Source organism: Ascidiella aspersa, chromosome 5 (genome assembly GCF_963924565.1).
Source record: "Ascidiella aspersa chromosome 5, kaAscAspe10.2, whole genome shotgun sequence".
Lineage (NCBI taxonomy): Eukaryota > Metazoa > Chordata > Ascidiacea > Phlebobranchia > Ascidiidae > Ascidiella > Ascidiella aspersa.
Window position 1 is genome coordinate 33887981 of NC_139451.1, and position 16219 is coordinate 33904199.

The window sequence follows — 16219 nt, forward strand, 5'->3', positions numbered from 1 at the left end:
CTTTTGTGTTGTTTCATGTCAAATTCTGATCTAATACCTTCGAGAAAGCCGAAGTAATCTTCTCGTTTACGATTCTTGCATAACAGTTCGTGAAGCCACACATTTATTATTTATTGACTTCATGCTTTGGACTTTTTATATTTAGTCGTATTTTCAGTTTGTTTTGACAACTTGTAAATTAATATCACAAAAGCTTGTTTAAATACTTTTATAGATCCCAGGGTCTTTCTTACTATAAAATGCAAAACTACTTTTTATCCGCTTTATACAATTTACTAACTATTTGGCATTGTTATTCAAAATCAATCTATTGCACAGTAGCCAACCTAGTTCCTTGTTATTTTCATTGGGAATAACTTTGTGCTAATTCCATTAAAACTTCATTGTAAGTTGAACCACATTTAACCCTGAATGAAAAATAATTAAACATTATTTTAATAATGCTCATATGGGTGAAATACATTTATCTTAACATCCAAGCACTGATTTTTGGTTTCAAGTTTAATCACCAACCTTGCGTTTCCTTGCACCGCCCAGATTGCCTCCAATTTAAAAGAAAATTACCTTTCCCAGAACCTTAATTTCCCTGAAGGCAGCTTGCAGTACATTATCCTGTGTGTTCCCAGAAAATCACATGTCTTGTTATTTTGTGGTTATCATAATTACAATCTCATGTCGGTTTTAGATCAATGTGATTTGGTTCAAGTCAGACCAAGCCTGTTTTGACGGAGATTTGGTTTGCGACGCCAGATTGTGGTTTTTAGAAAAGCTCTATTCTTGTAAACTGGTGGTTTTATTGTAAATCAATTGCAAGTGATTTAGTTTGTATTGCTATTTAGTGGCTGGATGCTTTTAGAAACTATTGTGTTTATTTTTTCAATTTTAACTAAGATTTTTTAAAAACAAATAATTTCAATGCAAATACATTTATCAATTATCAAGCAAGATTATTTTCATTGATGCTGTTGGTCTTTTGTTTTGTCCACTTATAAAACACAGTAAAGATAAAAATTAGGTAGCCAAAGATTGATATATTTATGCTTGGTATTTAGGACGCAGCGGAAAAAAGGTTGAGAAACACTGTTTTAGTGCTCTTTATCATTGTTGTGCTAAACACCAGCACATGTTACATTGTCCTGGTTGTTTAGCACAGTGCTTCTCAACATGTGAAGCACACAAGCAATGAAAAAGTCTTCTACTAGCAGTGAAAAGTTGTATGAAAAAGTAACCTTTGCTGCCTCAAAATCATGTTGACACTACATTCAATGTAAATAAGGTTCGCATCATAAAACTTTATGTCCATACCACTTCCTATAAACCTAATTTGTGTCAGTCAACATATTTCTGCTGAATTAGGCCAGATTGAAGATTGTGGTGCTTCCTTGCAACTCTGAATGATTGTTTCTTGTTTTTGAGAAGTGGTTTCTTACAAAGCCAATTTCATTAAGTTTTGCAAAAATGACTTTAATGGTTTAACGATTGATATTGGGATAATTGTTTTACTTCTAATAATAATGATAATTATACTTGCTTGAAACATAGTAAATCATATTTGGTTATTTCTATCAATGTGTTAAGTGTGAAGTTTTATAATGTATCATCATTAGAAAGGTAAAAACGTGTTTTTGTCATAATCTTACATTCTTATGCCATATTACCTTCCGAAAGGCTTACAGTAATCACTCGATCCAATTAGAATTAGACAACTCCAGAACGGCTTGGTAACAGGTTGCACACATATTGTATATCAATGTTTCAGTTTATGTCTGTTTTGTTTTTTTAATTTTGTTTACAGGTAACCTTTGTTAGAATTGAAAATTACAACTTAGTAACTCACCAAGGCTTAAATCTTTGCTTGTTAAGCAATTGCTTGTGACCAAAACATCGTCTAATTTCGTTGTTTGCTGATTATAGTCGGTCACATGATTTTTATTTTTTAGTGATTTTGACTAAGCCTAAAAATTTGGCTAATTTGTAAAATCAAAAAACCCTTTTTTAGTGTTTTGTCTACACTGCTCTAAATCATTGATTGTTTATTGTTTTGGTTTTGCATCGTTTGCATGTATGTTGGTGGTTAAACTAAAAAATCAACATAAATTAGACACACCAATTATATTTTTTTATTTTTTTTTTTTTCAAGCAGACTGTTTTCCATTTAAATCACTAATGTTTTATTTAAGTGATTTGCCCAAGTCAAAGTCAATTTTGCCCAAAAGGCTTGTCAAGTCAAACCATTTGAACATTTGAAAACAGCGAATTAAGTGCACTTCAGTCAAGTCATTTGAAAATGGTGACTTAAGTGCACTTACATACAACACCAAAACAAACTTTTTGTTCCAAGGTAGGATGTTTAGCCCTAAACTTTTTGTGCGCCGACCCGTGACGTTGTGTTCATTCAAGCAAAGTTCGTCGTTGTCCCAAGAATTAATTAAGAAACCCATCAACAAAGAAATATCGGGGAAATGCAACTTGCCTTCCGTCGTTATCCCAAACGCATTCGTTGAATCGGCAAAAATGTTCCTGCGAGAAAAAGACACTCCCACTGTAACTGCAGTCGCTGAGCGGCTCGTAAAGTTTCTATGGTCGCGGCGAACTGTGCTTGAGCGAGATAAAATTGCTCGTATTCCAAAGGCGCTCGAGCGTAAACTTGAAAAGGAAACGATAAAGGACTCGCTCGGAATCGCTGATCCAAAACGTAAGCGCTCGGCGAAAGATCACCCGATTCTTGCTGATGTTTCAAATTACCAGTGGAAGCAAGTCGTGTATGATGACTACGTCTCATCCGCTTTCCTGCTCTCTCGCGCCCCTGGTGTCTACGCTGCAGCTCTACGAGTTTTTTCCGAGATCCAGCGACTTGACCCGGACTTTGAACCGACTTCGCTGCTTGATTTTGGCTCCGGGGTTGGTTCGTGTGTTTGGGCAGCCAACAGTTTGTGGCAGGAGAGCTTGAAGCAGTACGTGTGCGTGGATTCGTCCAAGGAGATTAACGCGCTCGCATTCTACTTGTTCTCGGGAGGAGATTACTCAAAGCATCTTCCGGGGATGTTCATCCGACGGTTTCTCCCGATATCGTTTCGCTCAACGTACGACGTCGTTGTCAGCGCGTACACGCTCAGTGAGCTTCCAACCGAGAAAGATCGACTTGCGCTCATAAAGATCTTATGGCAGAAAACGTCGCGCTACCTCGTTATCATCGAGAATGGAAACTTTTTTGGTTATTACATCATACAGGAAGCAAGAAATCTTCTAACAATGGGGATTGAGGGAGCAAACCCCAAGAAGTCACGCAAGTGGTCGAAGTTCCGTGACGACGCATCTGTAGTTTCTCCTTGCCCCCACCAAGTGGCGTGTCCGAAGTGGGGAATCCATACTCCTTGCACATTTACACAGACGTACCAGCAACCTGCGTTTCTGAAGCGCAACGATCAACAATCGACCCAAACAGAGAAGTTTTCCTACGTTGTGTTCGATAAAAATAAGTCGATTCCGAGCGATGTTTGGCCTCGGATTGTGAGACATTCTCGGTCGCCCACGAACAATGTCGTTAACTGCCAACTTTGCACCAACGATGGGAATTTAAAGGAAGTTAACATTATCAAGAAAAGGCACGGAAACAAATTGTATAACTGTGCAAGAAAAAGTAAACTTGGCGATACTTTTCCTTTCCAATTGAACTGAAATTTAAAAAAATCTCTCTTAATTCAACATTTGCTGCCAAACCGTGTTCGCTTTTTCAAATCTCATGTTTGTCTAAATGTTTTGGCTTTTTTCTAAATCAAGTTTTTTTTAGGATATAGGTTATAATGGTAAATATGTGTAAAGTTGACAAAAACAATGGAAAACTGTTTTTTTAAGGTAAGTTAGAATATTTTTTTGTTTATTTGTTGTTTATCTTCAAAAAACTGTTTTTATGGTGGCTTTTTATGTTTGTAAATTGATAGAAATGTGACATTTATTATCTGGCAAATATATTGCGAAGAATTTTATTTACAAATGTAGATTTCACCAATATTATTGGGAATATTTTGTTTAATTTATTTCGTGTTTGTTTTAAGATTACAAATTCACTTCAAACCATGTATATAATTATAAGCTTATATGAAACTTGCACAATTGTAGTAAAAACATTGACATAGAGTTCTTACAGCAAACCTGGGCAACTACGGCCGACTCAATTACAAGGAAACTTTTTAAACAAAAATAAGCCTTAAAATTTTATCATTAAAGATAAAATATTTTATTGAATACATTACACTTGTAATGCATCCTCGCTAATTCCTACTCTTACCAGCTTGTCAAAACAAGGATATTCAAAGATTCTCCTAAAAGAAATCAAACATAGTATAATGTGTATTTAAGATCCCCATTTTTGACGGACTGCCAAGACATTTTCTGTTTCTCATGCGGCCCGCTGTTAAAAAAATTGCCCACCCTCCCTTCCAGTGACATTATTTTAAATTAATTTGCTTGTTTTGTTTAATACTTTGTTTTTCTTTCTAGATAAGAGTTTACTTTTTTGCCAAAAGTCGTGAATTGGTCGGAGCTCGCCAGTCGACAATTGAAGTTCCTCCCGAAACAACAGGATTAAACCTTCTACATCTGCTCTACAAACATTTTCCCAGGTTAAACTTGGTTGGCCAGCATTTCAATTAGTTCTACAGATAGACAAATATATCGGAATATCAACCAATGGTTTGCTTCAATATTTTCCATCGAAATATAAGATATTTTTTCTTGAAATTAGACAAAATTTTAATTTTTTTTTAATTTTATCATAGCATTTTTTCCTTTTCTGGTGTAATTTACCCAGCGGGTCGGATCTGGTTCACAGGTTGTAGTTTGTTAACTCCTTCATAGATTATTATCCCTATGCTTTTTGCCAAACTATATCGTGCTACTATATATAAACAATTTCTTGAAATAAAATTATGCCACTGGTTCCCTTAATATCAATGAATGGAGTCTGACATGCTAATGCGCTGTACCACATTTTAAAACTGCTATGGCCGCCAACTGGAAATTGTGGAATAGCATATGGTAGAATATTTTCAAAGGGTTATTTTAAACTGACTCTGTAGCCCTGCCTGAGTGTTGTTCAATACAAAACTTATCCGAACTAGAACATATCTTAAAAAATTGCACGTTTTTTTCAAGATGATGTCAATTTACTTGACATTTCCGTGCATTGTGTACCTAAGTATATTGATGTCCATTACGGTACAGCATTCAACTTCAAATACAAAATCTAGAACATTTGTAAATACAAAATCTAGAACATTTGTAAATACAAAATCTAGAACATTTGTAAATACAAAATCTAGAACATTTTGTAGTTTGAATATTCCCTGAAACTTTTCTTTGATTTCTTGTCGCAGACTCTCGGAACTCGACGGTTGTTTGGCGCTTTCTGTCAACGAGGAATATATCGACCACCTCAACCATTCCAAGGTCATATTCAAGGGCAACGAGGAAATAGCGGTGATTCCTCCGTTAAGCGGCGGTTGATCGGCATAGAAATCAAACTGTGAAACATGAACGACATCGTTTTCAGCGAAGAAAAACTCGTGCCACAAGATTGCATCGACAAAGTCACCGATAAATGCTGCGGCGCAATTTCAGTGTTCATTGGTGAGTTCATGGTTATTAAAAAGTTGAAACTAGTTTAATTTATAAATTGCAAATAGTTAAGATTTTGTTATGGAATTGTCAAATGGCTCAGCAGGCGTCAACAAGAAATCCTTTTTGTTTAGAGTAGTCACCAAACTTTCATAAAGGGCCGGGTAACCGCCAGGCCTGACCATCGCGGAACGGATAAAAATAAATTGTTGCACTTTATTAACTTAATTATTGTTATATAAAGGAAATATAATTAAATATTTAACCAAAACTGTGGTAAGCCTTAGTGCATTGTCGATCACTTAAAAGTTTTATCATCAACTGAGTTTGAAATGACATCTGAAAAGTAATCAGACCTACTGGACTCAATTTGTTGATCTGCGACAAATATGTCAAACTTACAACTCAATTCTGAATATTTTATGAATTGGCTTATGATACACAGGCCTTTGCGTAGGCAGTTGGTAAACATTGCAACCTTTAGTTTGTGGTTGATTGGTAAGTAAGAAGTAGTTTTAGGTATTTTAAATTTCTGCTCCCGAAAACCCAGCATATCCAAAAATGCAGGATTCTACTGAACTCGGCAAAACATCCACAGTGAGCCATCTCCTTTAGAAATAAATATTGTTCAAGGTACGACGCGCGATGTGATGAACGGTCGAAGTGTTGCGCAACTCGATTACGAATGTTACGAGGAAATGGCGGTTAAAGAAGTTCGGAAGATTTGTGGGCAGATCCGTGAGCGCTGGAGCGGAACCAAGCACATCGTCATACATCATCGACTCGGGTTGGTTCTCCTTGTAACAAATGCCTGATTGAATGCACACCTTAGATGGCTAATTACTTAAAGTATAAACCTTGTCTGGCTGTAACAGAATATCCATGCGCTAATGTGTATACACACGGTCTGCTCATTAAAGCTAACAATATAATCTCCTCGCTTTCACAGGAAACTCATGACATGAGTACGATTGACCACTTTCCTGTTTTAAGCAACTGACTTGAGATATAACAGGAAAGTCTGAAGAACATTTGCTTTTGTTCGGTGTGCCGCAACATTACTTTAATTCATAATGTGTCTTGTCGCTAAAAAAGGTTGAGAATCACTGCAGACCCAACAATACGCTAATATGTCTGTCCGTCTGTCTTTGTGTGTGCTGGTCTGTTTGACTGTCACTTTCTTGGCTTGTCAGGTGCTCAGGACATAAAGCTTTGGAATGTTGTGAGAGTGAAATGTTCAAAGTCCTTCAATCACTGTCATCGCAAATAAATATCCGCCCATTTAACGCGATAAAATCTTCCGCACCTGTTTCGCATAATCGACAACAACTCTTTTGGGCGTTCTTACATAACACACAAAATTGCAGTGAAAATGAAGCACACTGTATCTTTTCTGAAAGGTGTTGGGGTGCTCAGGCTTTTAACAAAACTTGCCAGTTAAGCACTTTTACTGTCAGCGACATCGCATTGATACTCTCATGTGTTTCCCCAGCACGGTTCCGCTCACCGAAGCGAGTATAGTGATCGCTATATCCTCACCTCACCGCGCAGACTCGCTGGCCGCCACTCAGTTCTGCATCGACACACTTAAGGCCGCAGTTCCTATTTGGAAGAAGGAAGTTTACACCGATGGAACGACTGAGTGGGTTGAAAACAAGGAGTGCGGGTGGAAAAGTGAAAACAAGACCTCATGAAACTTTACGAAACCGTTTGAACACGTTTCAAATTATTGTGCTGTGTCTTAATTCTGCTTAATATTGCAAAGTGAAGGCTTTCAAACAACGAGATTTAAATTAACAGTTTAACTAATTTTATTGTTTTTTTTGTGTGTGTCGTTTTTGTCTATTTTTATTGATTATAAATGTTACTTATCGTGTTATAATTTATAATATTAGTAATTTTTTGTTTTAAATTGTGTGAAACGTCTATAATGCATCTCTCCAACGTTTAATATTACAGGTTTGATCTTTGCCAGTTAGATTATTTTTGCATTTTTTCGAATTTTTTTAATCACAGTAAACTTATTTTACTTGCTTTTATGGCAATCTTGTCGTCGGTGCTAGAACCAGGGCTGCGGAGTCGGGTAAAAATAACCAAGACAACAAAAATAAACCAAAGTTCGACTCTGGTTAAATGTGCGATTTCGTCGAATCACGACTCCGACTCTACATCATGTATTCTACCCATTAACGTAACTAAAATAAGGTGGTCGATATTAAGCAATCCACTTATAGGAGTGTCACATAATTCACTCACCCGCATCAAATATAAAATATTCCACCATTTGCTATTTCACCTTTACAATTTACAGTACTATCCGACTAGCAGTTTTTTAATCTGTTATTACCCACTTTGGACTCCGGACTCTGGTAGTTTTTGCGTTGTTTTACCAGACTCCGCAGCCCTGCTAGAAACATACATTTTGGTGCCAACTTGTTACGGGTTAGGTAGTTTCTTGTATCTTCTCACTTTTTTTGCGATTTTAACATCCGACAAGAAATGTGCCTTTCTCTGCCGTGCTTAATGCTTTGGAATGTTAGTTGAAAAAGCAACTGTGTTTTGACTCAACTCCTGACTTACCTATTTGTAAGATATAACATAAGACGTGAGCATGACTAAGTTAATTTGATTGATCTGCCTTTCTATTGCTTCCGCGGTTTTTGGGAATTGTTTGCTCAGAACCTATCTCAATAAACTAACATTGTGAACCAAATCAAACGGCCACCCAGGGGTTGAGCGCTGACTTAAAAAGTCACTGGTTTCAAATGATGTTACTTGGCTTCAGCTTAATTGTAACAGCGAAGCTTTGAAATTCACTGAACGTTTTGCAAGCTTTAATTAAGGGGTGGGAAACTTGCAAGCCGCCTTTTTCAAACTGGCAAAGAGACAATGTCCCATATGTTTTGTGCAATCCTTGAAATCAGACAAACCTATTTTTCGCGCTTCGACCGAATACTGGTTCGCCAGTTTTACTGAACAATTTTGTCGACTCTTTAAATTGCATAAATATCCTGGATTGGTTCAACAAAATTATTATTGGTAATCTATTACTGCTCGCCGACACCTTTCTGAGTTTGGTTTTGGCACTCGACTAGTAAAAGGTTACCGACCCCTGTTTTAAGTAACACAAATAGACAATCGCTTTAATAGATTTAAATTTAATAAAACTATGGCCTATGATTACAACCAAATCTGTAAATTGCTTCTGCAATTTTCTTATAGTTAACCATTGTTTTTTTTTTACATGACTTTGTAAAAACGGTCTTCTCAGGTGGAACCCTGAGAAAACAAGATATAATTAATTTTTGCGAGAGGTGTAAAAAATATTCTTTGAACTAGCTCACAGAAATAAGTTAAATTTATTCTAGGAGTATTTTTCCTTGTATAATAATGCCCCACTGGAGTTCCCCATAATACAGGGGTTCTTCAAATATTTTAACCCGGATCTTATAAAAATGATGGCTCGCGTAGTCAATTGTTTTATAAATAAACTAAAAATTTTGAATACGTACTTGATTCCGCCTGTTGAGTAACATAATTTCCATGATAAACATAAATATATATATATATGAGTGAAGAATACTTATTTAAAAGACGAAAAACGACCAGAAAGTGACAATAGAGACGGAAAATGTGTTGGTGTCAAAAACGACTTAAATTTGTGCGCTAAAGTTTCCCACAAGTGTTGTTTTCGATAAAAATGTTGTTTTGTCAAAAATGTTGTTTTTCTGCCTCAAGGCTTTTGTTCCAAGTGTTTATCCTCGCTATAAACGTTCAATTAATACTTTGTCTTTGTTGTATAGATACTGACTCGTAAACGAACTTTAGGAAGTGTTGTTAGTTGAATATTGTCAAGGATTTAAATTTACTAGAACGTTTAGATTTCAGTTTATTTCGATCAAAGAATAAACTGGGTAGTTAAAGTAGCTAAATAACTAAGTTAACAAGACTAAACCAAATAAAAATAAATTTAATGACAATATGAAACATCTTACTTAAAACAACAGCGCTGGAATAGAATCTTACACTTTTTTTTAAAGTAACAAAACGGGCTGTAAAAAGGGCGCTCGTCTAGAATCCTACCACAACGAACATTATTAGAGTTAGGGTGCCGGTTAGAGTTTGGGTTTGGGTGAGTCCAGTAATAGTGTGAAACAATATTACTTGACCTACCCACACCCAAACACTAACCCTAACCCACGTATGGTGCATTGCTTAATAATTAATTTAACGTTGTGGTAGGATTCTAGACCAGCGCCATAAAAAGTGTAATTGTATGGATAATAAATATAATAATATCACTTGACTCAACTAAACCCAAACTTTCACCTTAACCCAAATAATTTAGCAGTACAAGAACGAAACTGCTGTCTTGTTGATAGAACATTCTAATAAAGGTTACATGTCAAAAAAAAATATATATATATTTATGTAGTGTTTCTTAATAAATCCAGAATCCTGATGTTTTGCTTTACCATAATCACACTGCAGTTTTAATAAGGATTGTAAAATCACTTTTGTGAATTGGTAATTGTTTTATTAAGAACTGAGTGAATTAGTTAAAGCTTCGTTAATTGACCGAGTAAATAACTGCTTTAAAACCACAATTATCAAACCTGTTTCTTTATTGCTGGGCGATGGTTTTAATTTCTTTTGGATTCAGAGTTGGAACTGACTCTGTACTTCGTACAGACAGAGTCCAACTCGTTTTTAACTCACTCTGTAGCCCTTCTTTATTCTAAAAAGATCTCTATAGAAGTGTTTTTAAACATTTTTTGCCTTGAACAACCTACCGGCTATTTTCTGCCGCTGCGTACAACCTGGTTTCAAATTTATAGCCAAAAAAATGATCATAAAAACCTCGCTAGCCAGAGGTGTTAAAGTGACATAAAGAGAACATAAAATAGTATTTGCCCACCACTAGTGACACCACAAATTGGCAACCACTGACCTACAGTGTCTTTGATGTAAGACATTATCTCTGACCATTAGGTAACAACCCAACCCAAATAATTGTGCTGACTTTTCTAAGTTGACTTGAGTGAATTGTAAATAGAAAAGGTTGGTTGTTCCCCTTTTTTGCTTGGAAGCTTGCTTTACTCACGAATGTCTAATTCTTGCATTTATATATTTTGGTAAAATTAAGACCATTTTTTGTACATATTCTTACAATTCCTTTGCAGCAAAATGGTTGAAGGTTTTAAAGCTGATAAAGAAGTAGGAAGCATTTTGTGAACTTGTAGAAAAATCTCTAATCACTTTCAACACAATGTTCAAAAATGTTACCTACTTTTTATTGCCTTTTACTACTTAAAACAAATAACTTCTGTAAGGTCAATTCTATTGTGAGTTGTGTATATTACCAACAAGTTTGCTTAAAACTTGTTGGATGTTGCAGAAGTTTTAAGTTTAGTTAGTGATGGCTGAGAATGGAGAGAAGGGAGAACAGACGCCAAAAAAAGTGACAAAAAAGAAGCGCGAAGATTTCCGCTTCGGTCCAACTTTGGGCGAGGGTTCGTACTCGACCGTACGACTCGCTTGTGAGAAAACAACAGGGGTCGAATATGCGATGAAAATTCTAGAAAAACGACACATTATTAAGGAGAAAAAAGTTCCACAGGTGAAATGTTTTGCTGTCTTTATCTGTGTAAAACAAGTGTTAATTTGTTTAAACTCTTACTATTTGATTTTGTGGTTTTATTGGCAAAGTGTTTAATTGTGACTCGTCATATTTTTTCCAGGTTGAACGTGAGAAAAAAGTGCTGAGTCGCCTCGACCATCCTTTTTTTGTGAAACTCTTTTTCACTTTCCAAGATACGGAACGACTTTACTTCGGTTTGAGCGTCGCAAGAAAAGGAGAATTACGAGAAAAAATAAAAGAACTCGGTAAAATGTTTATTGTTCACAAGATTCTTTCGTTATTATATTCAAAAAGCATAGGTCCAATTATAGGTTTTTGTAAACATACCAATTTTATTTTAAAAGTATTTAAATGTTGAATTGATTTCACAAAAACATTTGACAACATATAATGACAAAGTCTTTGTTGACAAAATATTTAAATATCTTTCAACATCTACACATATGTCCGTCATTGCTAAACACAATTCTTTAGGTCATAATTTGGTGTATTTCAGAAAAGTCCGTTTGTAGCTGTCACCTGCCTGTCATCCAATTCTTGTATAGCAATTTTACAACAACAAAAATGTCAGGCAAAACTAAAACCTTACAAAAAGGATGAAATCCACGAAAGGCCGTACATTTGTGATAATATGTTTCTTAAAGCTGTTGTATTTTTGCAGGAAAGTTTGATCGAAGTTGCGCTCAGTTTTACTCAGCTCAGATCGTCTCAGCGCTACAACACCTACACTCACTCAACATAATCCACCGTGATTTGAAGCCGGAGAACATACTTTTCAATGACCGGATGCAAATCCAGGTCACAGACTTTGGGACGGCCAAGGAGATTCCAGCGGATGAGTCGGCCGACCTGCCCCGGACGTCGTCGTTTGTCGGCACGGCGCAGTACGTTTCCCCCGAGCTGCTCAAGGACAAGAAAGCTTGCGTGAGCTCTGACCTTTGGGCGCTCGGCTGCATCATTTACCAGATGCTAGTGGGGAAATACCCCTTCCAAGCCCCCAACGAGTATTTGACCTTCCAGCAAATATTGAGCTGCCAGTACGACCTTCCCGACGACCTTGACCCAGACGCCGTGGATTTAATTTCAAGGTTACTCCAGCTCGACCCCATGCAGCGGCTTGGTAGCGCCTCCTGTGGTGGGTATGAAGCGCTCATGGGACATAAGTTTTTTGCCGGCACCGATTGGTCGAAGTTGCACGAGGCCGATGCCCCCGAACAGATGCTAGTCTACAAACAGTCGCAGGACAGCTCGGACGATGATGAGAGCGCCGAAGTAACGGAGATAATCGACAACATCGACCAGGCGTCAATCATCAACGACTTCAAGAAACAATTTTCGGAAGCGCAGCAGAAAAAAGGGGTCGGTGTATGTGCATTCTATGTTTGAATAATAGTTGGGAAATTTTTAATCAGGTATTCAGTTGTTGAATGTTTAATAAAGCCGTCTTAGAAGAAACCAACAGTTAAATCATGTATTTTTGTAAAAGAAACCGATCCATTGTCGCCTTCTTTAGTATTATGCGTGGATTTCATTCAAAACTTTTACAAGAATTTATTATTAAATGTTGGTTAACACCTTTAAGTACCAGCCAGGCATAAGGGTTAGTAATTGAACTGCAGTCAACAAATCAAATGTATTTGACTTCAAAATCGCAATCCAAGTTTTGTTTTTACTTTTGCAGTCTTGTGAAGATCTGACCCACAGTAACCCCAATTACGAGGAGTTGACCCAGAGTAACCCCGATGATGTCACAGGCTTTGGACTTGACCTTCACTTGGGAAAGGTCGACAAGCAGAAGTGGCTCGCTGTTCAGCAACGAACCGAGTGGGATTACTTCGCGAAAGGAAAACTTATCTTAAAAAGAAGTATGACCAGTAATTCACAAAAAATGTAATGAGTTATTATTTTAATAATTAACTAATTAGATTTTGAATTACTTTTACCCAGTATGGCAGAATGCTGGCTGCTATGTCGGCTGAAGAATCAACGATATAACTCAAGAAATTGGTGCAAAAAAATACTTTTAAAAATATGTTTTAAATCACGGAGTCAGACTGCACCAGAACCGGAACTTTTTTTCTTATGATTATAAGAAGCCAAATTGATTATTTTCATTCTGTTTAACCCAGTTTGTTGATTTTTACCCCCTTTCGTCATGGCAGGCCAGCTTGAGAAGCGGCGGGGCTTTTCGGTCAAACTTCGTGAGTTCCTTTTGGTCGAGGGCCCCCGGCTCATCTACGTCGACCCCAGCAACATGGAGGTCCGGGGGGAAGTCCCCTGGTCGGCCGAGTTGTGGACGGAACCGAAGTCGTTCCGAGTGTTTCTAATCCACACACCCAAGCGGACGTACCACCTCATCGACAAAACGAACAACGCCATCAAGTGGTGCAAGAAGATAGAGCAGGTCAAGAACTTCTACTTCGCTTCTCCGCACTGAACCCTAACCTCAGTGTTTACCCCACGTGTCAGGGGGTTTCCCATAAATTTACCCCGAATTCGGGGTAAACCTTGAACCTTCGCCCCACAGTTCAGTGTTGACCCCTCGTTTCAGGGGGTTTCCCATAAATTTACCCCGAATTTAGGTTTTTTCCCATAAATTAACCCAATATTTGGAGGGGTTTCTGATAGATAAGTGGGCACCGTGTTTTGGGGAAGCCCCATAAATGGCACCGTATTATGGGGTTTTCCCGTAAGTGTGCCCCTCATTCAGGGGAGTTTCCCCAGATGTGTGCCCCTTATTGTGGAGTTTAACCATAAATGGAACCTGCATTCTTTTTCCCCATAAGTTGAACCAGTATTATGGGTTCAGTTTCGCACAAACCAGGGTTGCGCAGTCGGTTCAAACCGATTAAAGTCCAGTCTAGAAAATAAACTCTGCTTCGACCGGGACCGAATCTGAACCCTGCTTCACAGACCCCACATTTCGGCGATTTCTTGAAAAGTGGGTTCCGTTGGACCCCGTTTTATGGGGAATCCCCTCATGGATCGCTTAGTTGTAAGCACTGTAGCGTCGAGTTTTAACTTTCCCCAAAAGCTCGAAGTTTTGCTGCTTTTATTTGCGTTCAAGAATCTTTGCGTTTTTTTTTTTTGGCAGTCCGGTGCCAAACTTTAGTTAATTTCTGCAGTAAATAAATATTTCGTATTTTTTTGCGTTTTCTCTTCTTTTGAATTTATGTTTTTTCCAGGAAACTTCAGCCGAAACATAAATCAAGTAAATAATCCACTTTGTGGCCGAATTATTGATTTTAAACCTTTTAAAGTTTCACTGCAGTGTTTATTTTAGCGCCACCATTGTTATTCGCGCTTTATATTGACGTCATAATAGTATCGACAAACAACTCTGTTCGAAATTTCGCGCCGAATAAATTATTTCCTTTATTTTTGTCTTTCCACTCAAATTTAAAAAACTTTGATTTATTGCGAGCAGTAAACAACAACAACAATGTACCGTGATAATAATATGACGTCATGGTGTTTTTCTGTGTGACGTTATGTGACGTCATTCTTCCACCCAAGAGCGGAACCAGTCCTCGCATTTTTGCCGCGCTTTAGGGATTGTGATGTCATAGTAACACCGCGGCGTAGTGTTGTGACGTAATAATTGAGGCCAGGTGAATTCCCGGCGTCGCGACGCTTCCACGATTTGTTTGTGACGTAACACAAAGGCTTGATGCGCGGAAACAATTGTCGTGGGTCTTTGTTGACCGCGCGGGTACCGAACGGGGATTTCCCAAACCGACTCGGCGCTCCTCGACAAACGCGGCAGTGACGTCATATTACGTGACGTCATGCTGTGTGATGTCATGTTGCGTGACGTCATCGGTATACTTGTACTTTTCAAACTCTGATCCCAGAACACCGGTGGCGCTTTACTGCCGCTAGTGTCTGACCTGCGAGACACATGGTTTGTGACGTCATCGCTTATGACGTATGCATAAATATTTTACCTTTTGTTTTGTTCTTCTGGATTCCAAAGCTTTGTTTCGATTGTTTCCAAACAATGGCTTCTTCGATTTAATCGCTTCTCGCAAGGAACGATTAGTCGCTTGGTGTCGCTACTGCGCTCTTCTACAAATCGTGAAAAAATTGTGAAATTTTAAACATTATTAGAAAATATTGAAAGAATGTCGTAACATTTGCGAAAGTGCGACATTCGCCGCGCTAAATCAGAGAAACTGAAGTTTATGAAATGTCTCGTTAGCTGATTCAGCTACAAGCAGCAATTTTATGTGAAAGAAACGAAAGCTTGTTTTCGCTCTGCACTCAGTTTATTAGTGTGACGTCATTGTAAGGAAAACGAAGTACATAAATCGTAATAAAACAGCAGGAATGTGGTGAGTTATGGCGACCCGCAAAAACCCGCAGGTTGGAAACACTGGCTTATGCTTCTACCTTGATCCATCGTTTCAATCGAAATATTAAGTTTTTATTTTTATATTCAATCAGCAAGTTGTTCAACCACGAAAACATTTTCTCGAACCAAATGTATTATGACGTAATAACCTCTTTTGTTTAACAATCTTTGTCTCTGGCGCCAACACGTGGACAACATCACCGGCGTCCGTTGGGTGTCGCTCTTGCGCCTCGATTGCGATTGTATCGATAGTGACGTCATAGTACCAGTTGTTCCAGACAATTGGAGAACTTAGTTATTTGTTAACGTCATAATAGCGGCTGATTCACCTGTAAAAATAAATTTTGTAAAAAAACAATAAAAGTGACGTAACAATGTGCGTTTTTTCTACAAACAAATTGAAATTTAACAAATAAAGAATTTACAGCCTGCTTATATTTATAATGGCCTCCGACAAACGGTAACAATGAAGGCGTTGTTATTCTACTGTTACGTCACAGGTGATCTTTACTGGTCAGTGCTCCCATTGTTCGGAGCCATTGTTTGTTGGTTGTCATGGCGACGGCGGTTGGTCGATAAATTCCAACGATCCAGAAATTTACGACCAT

At 37.7% G+C, this 16219-nt stretch overlaps 4 protein-coding genes across 5 annotated transcripts; 3 read left to right on the forward strand and 1 right to left on the reverse strand.

The window, feature by feature from the left end:
• Positions 1-2151: 2151 nt before the first annotated feature.
• Positions 2152-3790, forward strand: LOC146146474 (ribosome assembly protein METTL17, mitochondrial-like). Its single transcript, XM_083389569.1, has one exon. The coding sequence runs from the start codon at positions 2347-2349 to the stop codon at positions 3676-3678; it is 1332 nt and encodes a 443-aa protein (XP_083245695.1). The 5' UTR covers positions 2152-2346; the 3' UTR covers positions 3679-3790.
• On the forward strand, positions 3789-8189 carry LOC146146475 (molybdopterin synthase catalytic subunit-like). Of its 2 annotated transcripts, XR_014498683.1 has the most exons (4): positions 3789-3855; positions 4501-4622; positions 5376-5628; positions 6250-6388. XR_014498683.1 is itself a non-coding variant. In XM_083389570.1 (3 exons), the coding sequence occupies exons 1-3, from the start codon at positions 5532-5534 to the stop codon at positions 7308-7310; spliced, it is 453 nt and encodes a 150-aa protein (XP_083245696.1). In that variant the 5' UTR covers positions 5393-5531; the 3' UTR covers positions 7311-8189. The 2 variants fall into 2 exon arrangements, 1 of the variants encoding a protein (XP_083245696.1); XM_083389570.1 differs by lacking the exons at positions 3789-3855; positions 4501-4622 and adding an exon at positions 7109-8189 and having other exon boundaries at positions 5393-5628; positions 6250-6403.
• A 1894-nt stretch (positions 8190-10083) lies between these two features.
• On the forward strand, positions 10084-14370 carry LOC146146476 (3-phosphoinositide-dependent protein kinase 1-like). The gene is made up of 5 exons (XM_083389400.1): positions 10084-11236; positions 11358-11502; positions 11919-12616; positions 12939-13122; positions 13420-14370. The coding sequence occupies exons 1-5, from the start codon at positions 11036-11038 to the stop codon at positions 13692-13694; spliced, it is 1503 nt and encodes a 500-aa protein (XP_083245526.1). The 5' UTR covers positions 10084-11035; the 3' UTR covers positions 13695-14370.
• A 317-nt stretch (positions 14371-14687) lies between these two features.
• On the reverse strand, positions 14688-15894 carry LOC146146477 (uncharacterized). The gene is made up of 3 exons (XM_083390341.1): positions 15761-15894; positions 15205-15325; positions 14688-15147 (listed from the first exon to the last, which is right to left on the reverse strand). Exons 1-3 carry the CDS (start codon positions 15870-15872, stop codon positions 14757-14759), a joined length of 624 nt encoding a protein of 207 aa, XP_083246467.1. The 5' UTR covers positions 15873-15894; the 3' UTR covers positions 14688-14756.
• Between the last annotated feature and the right edge of the window lie 325 nt (positions 15895-16219).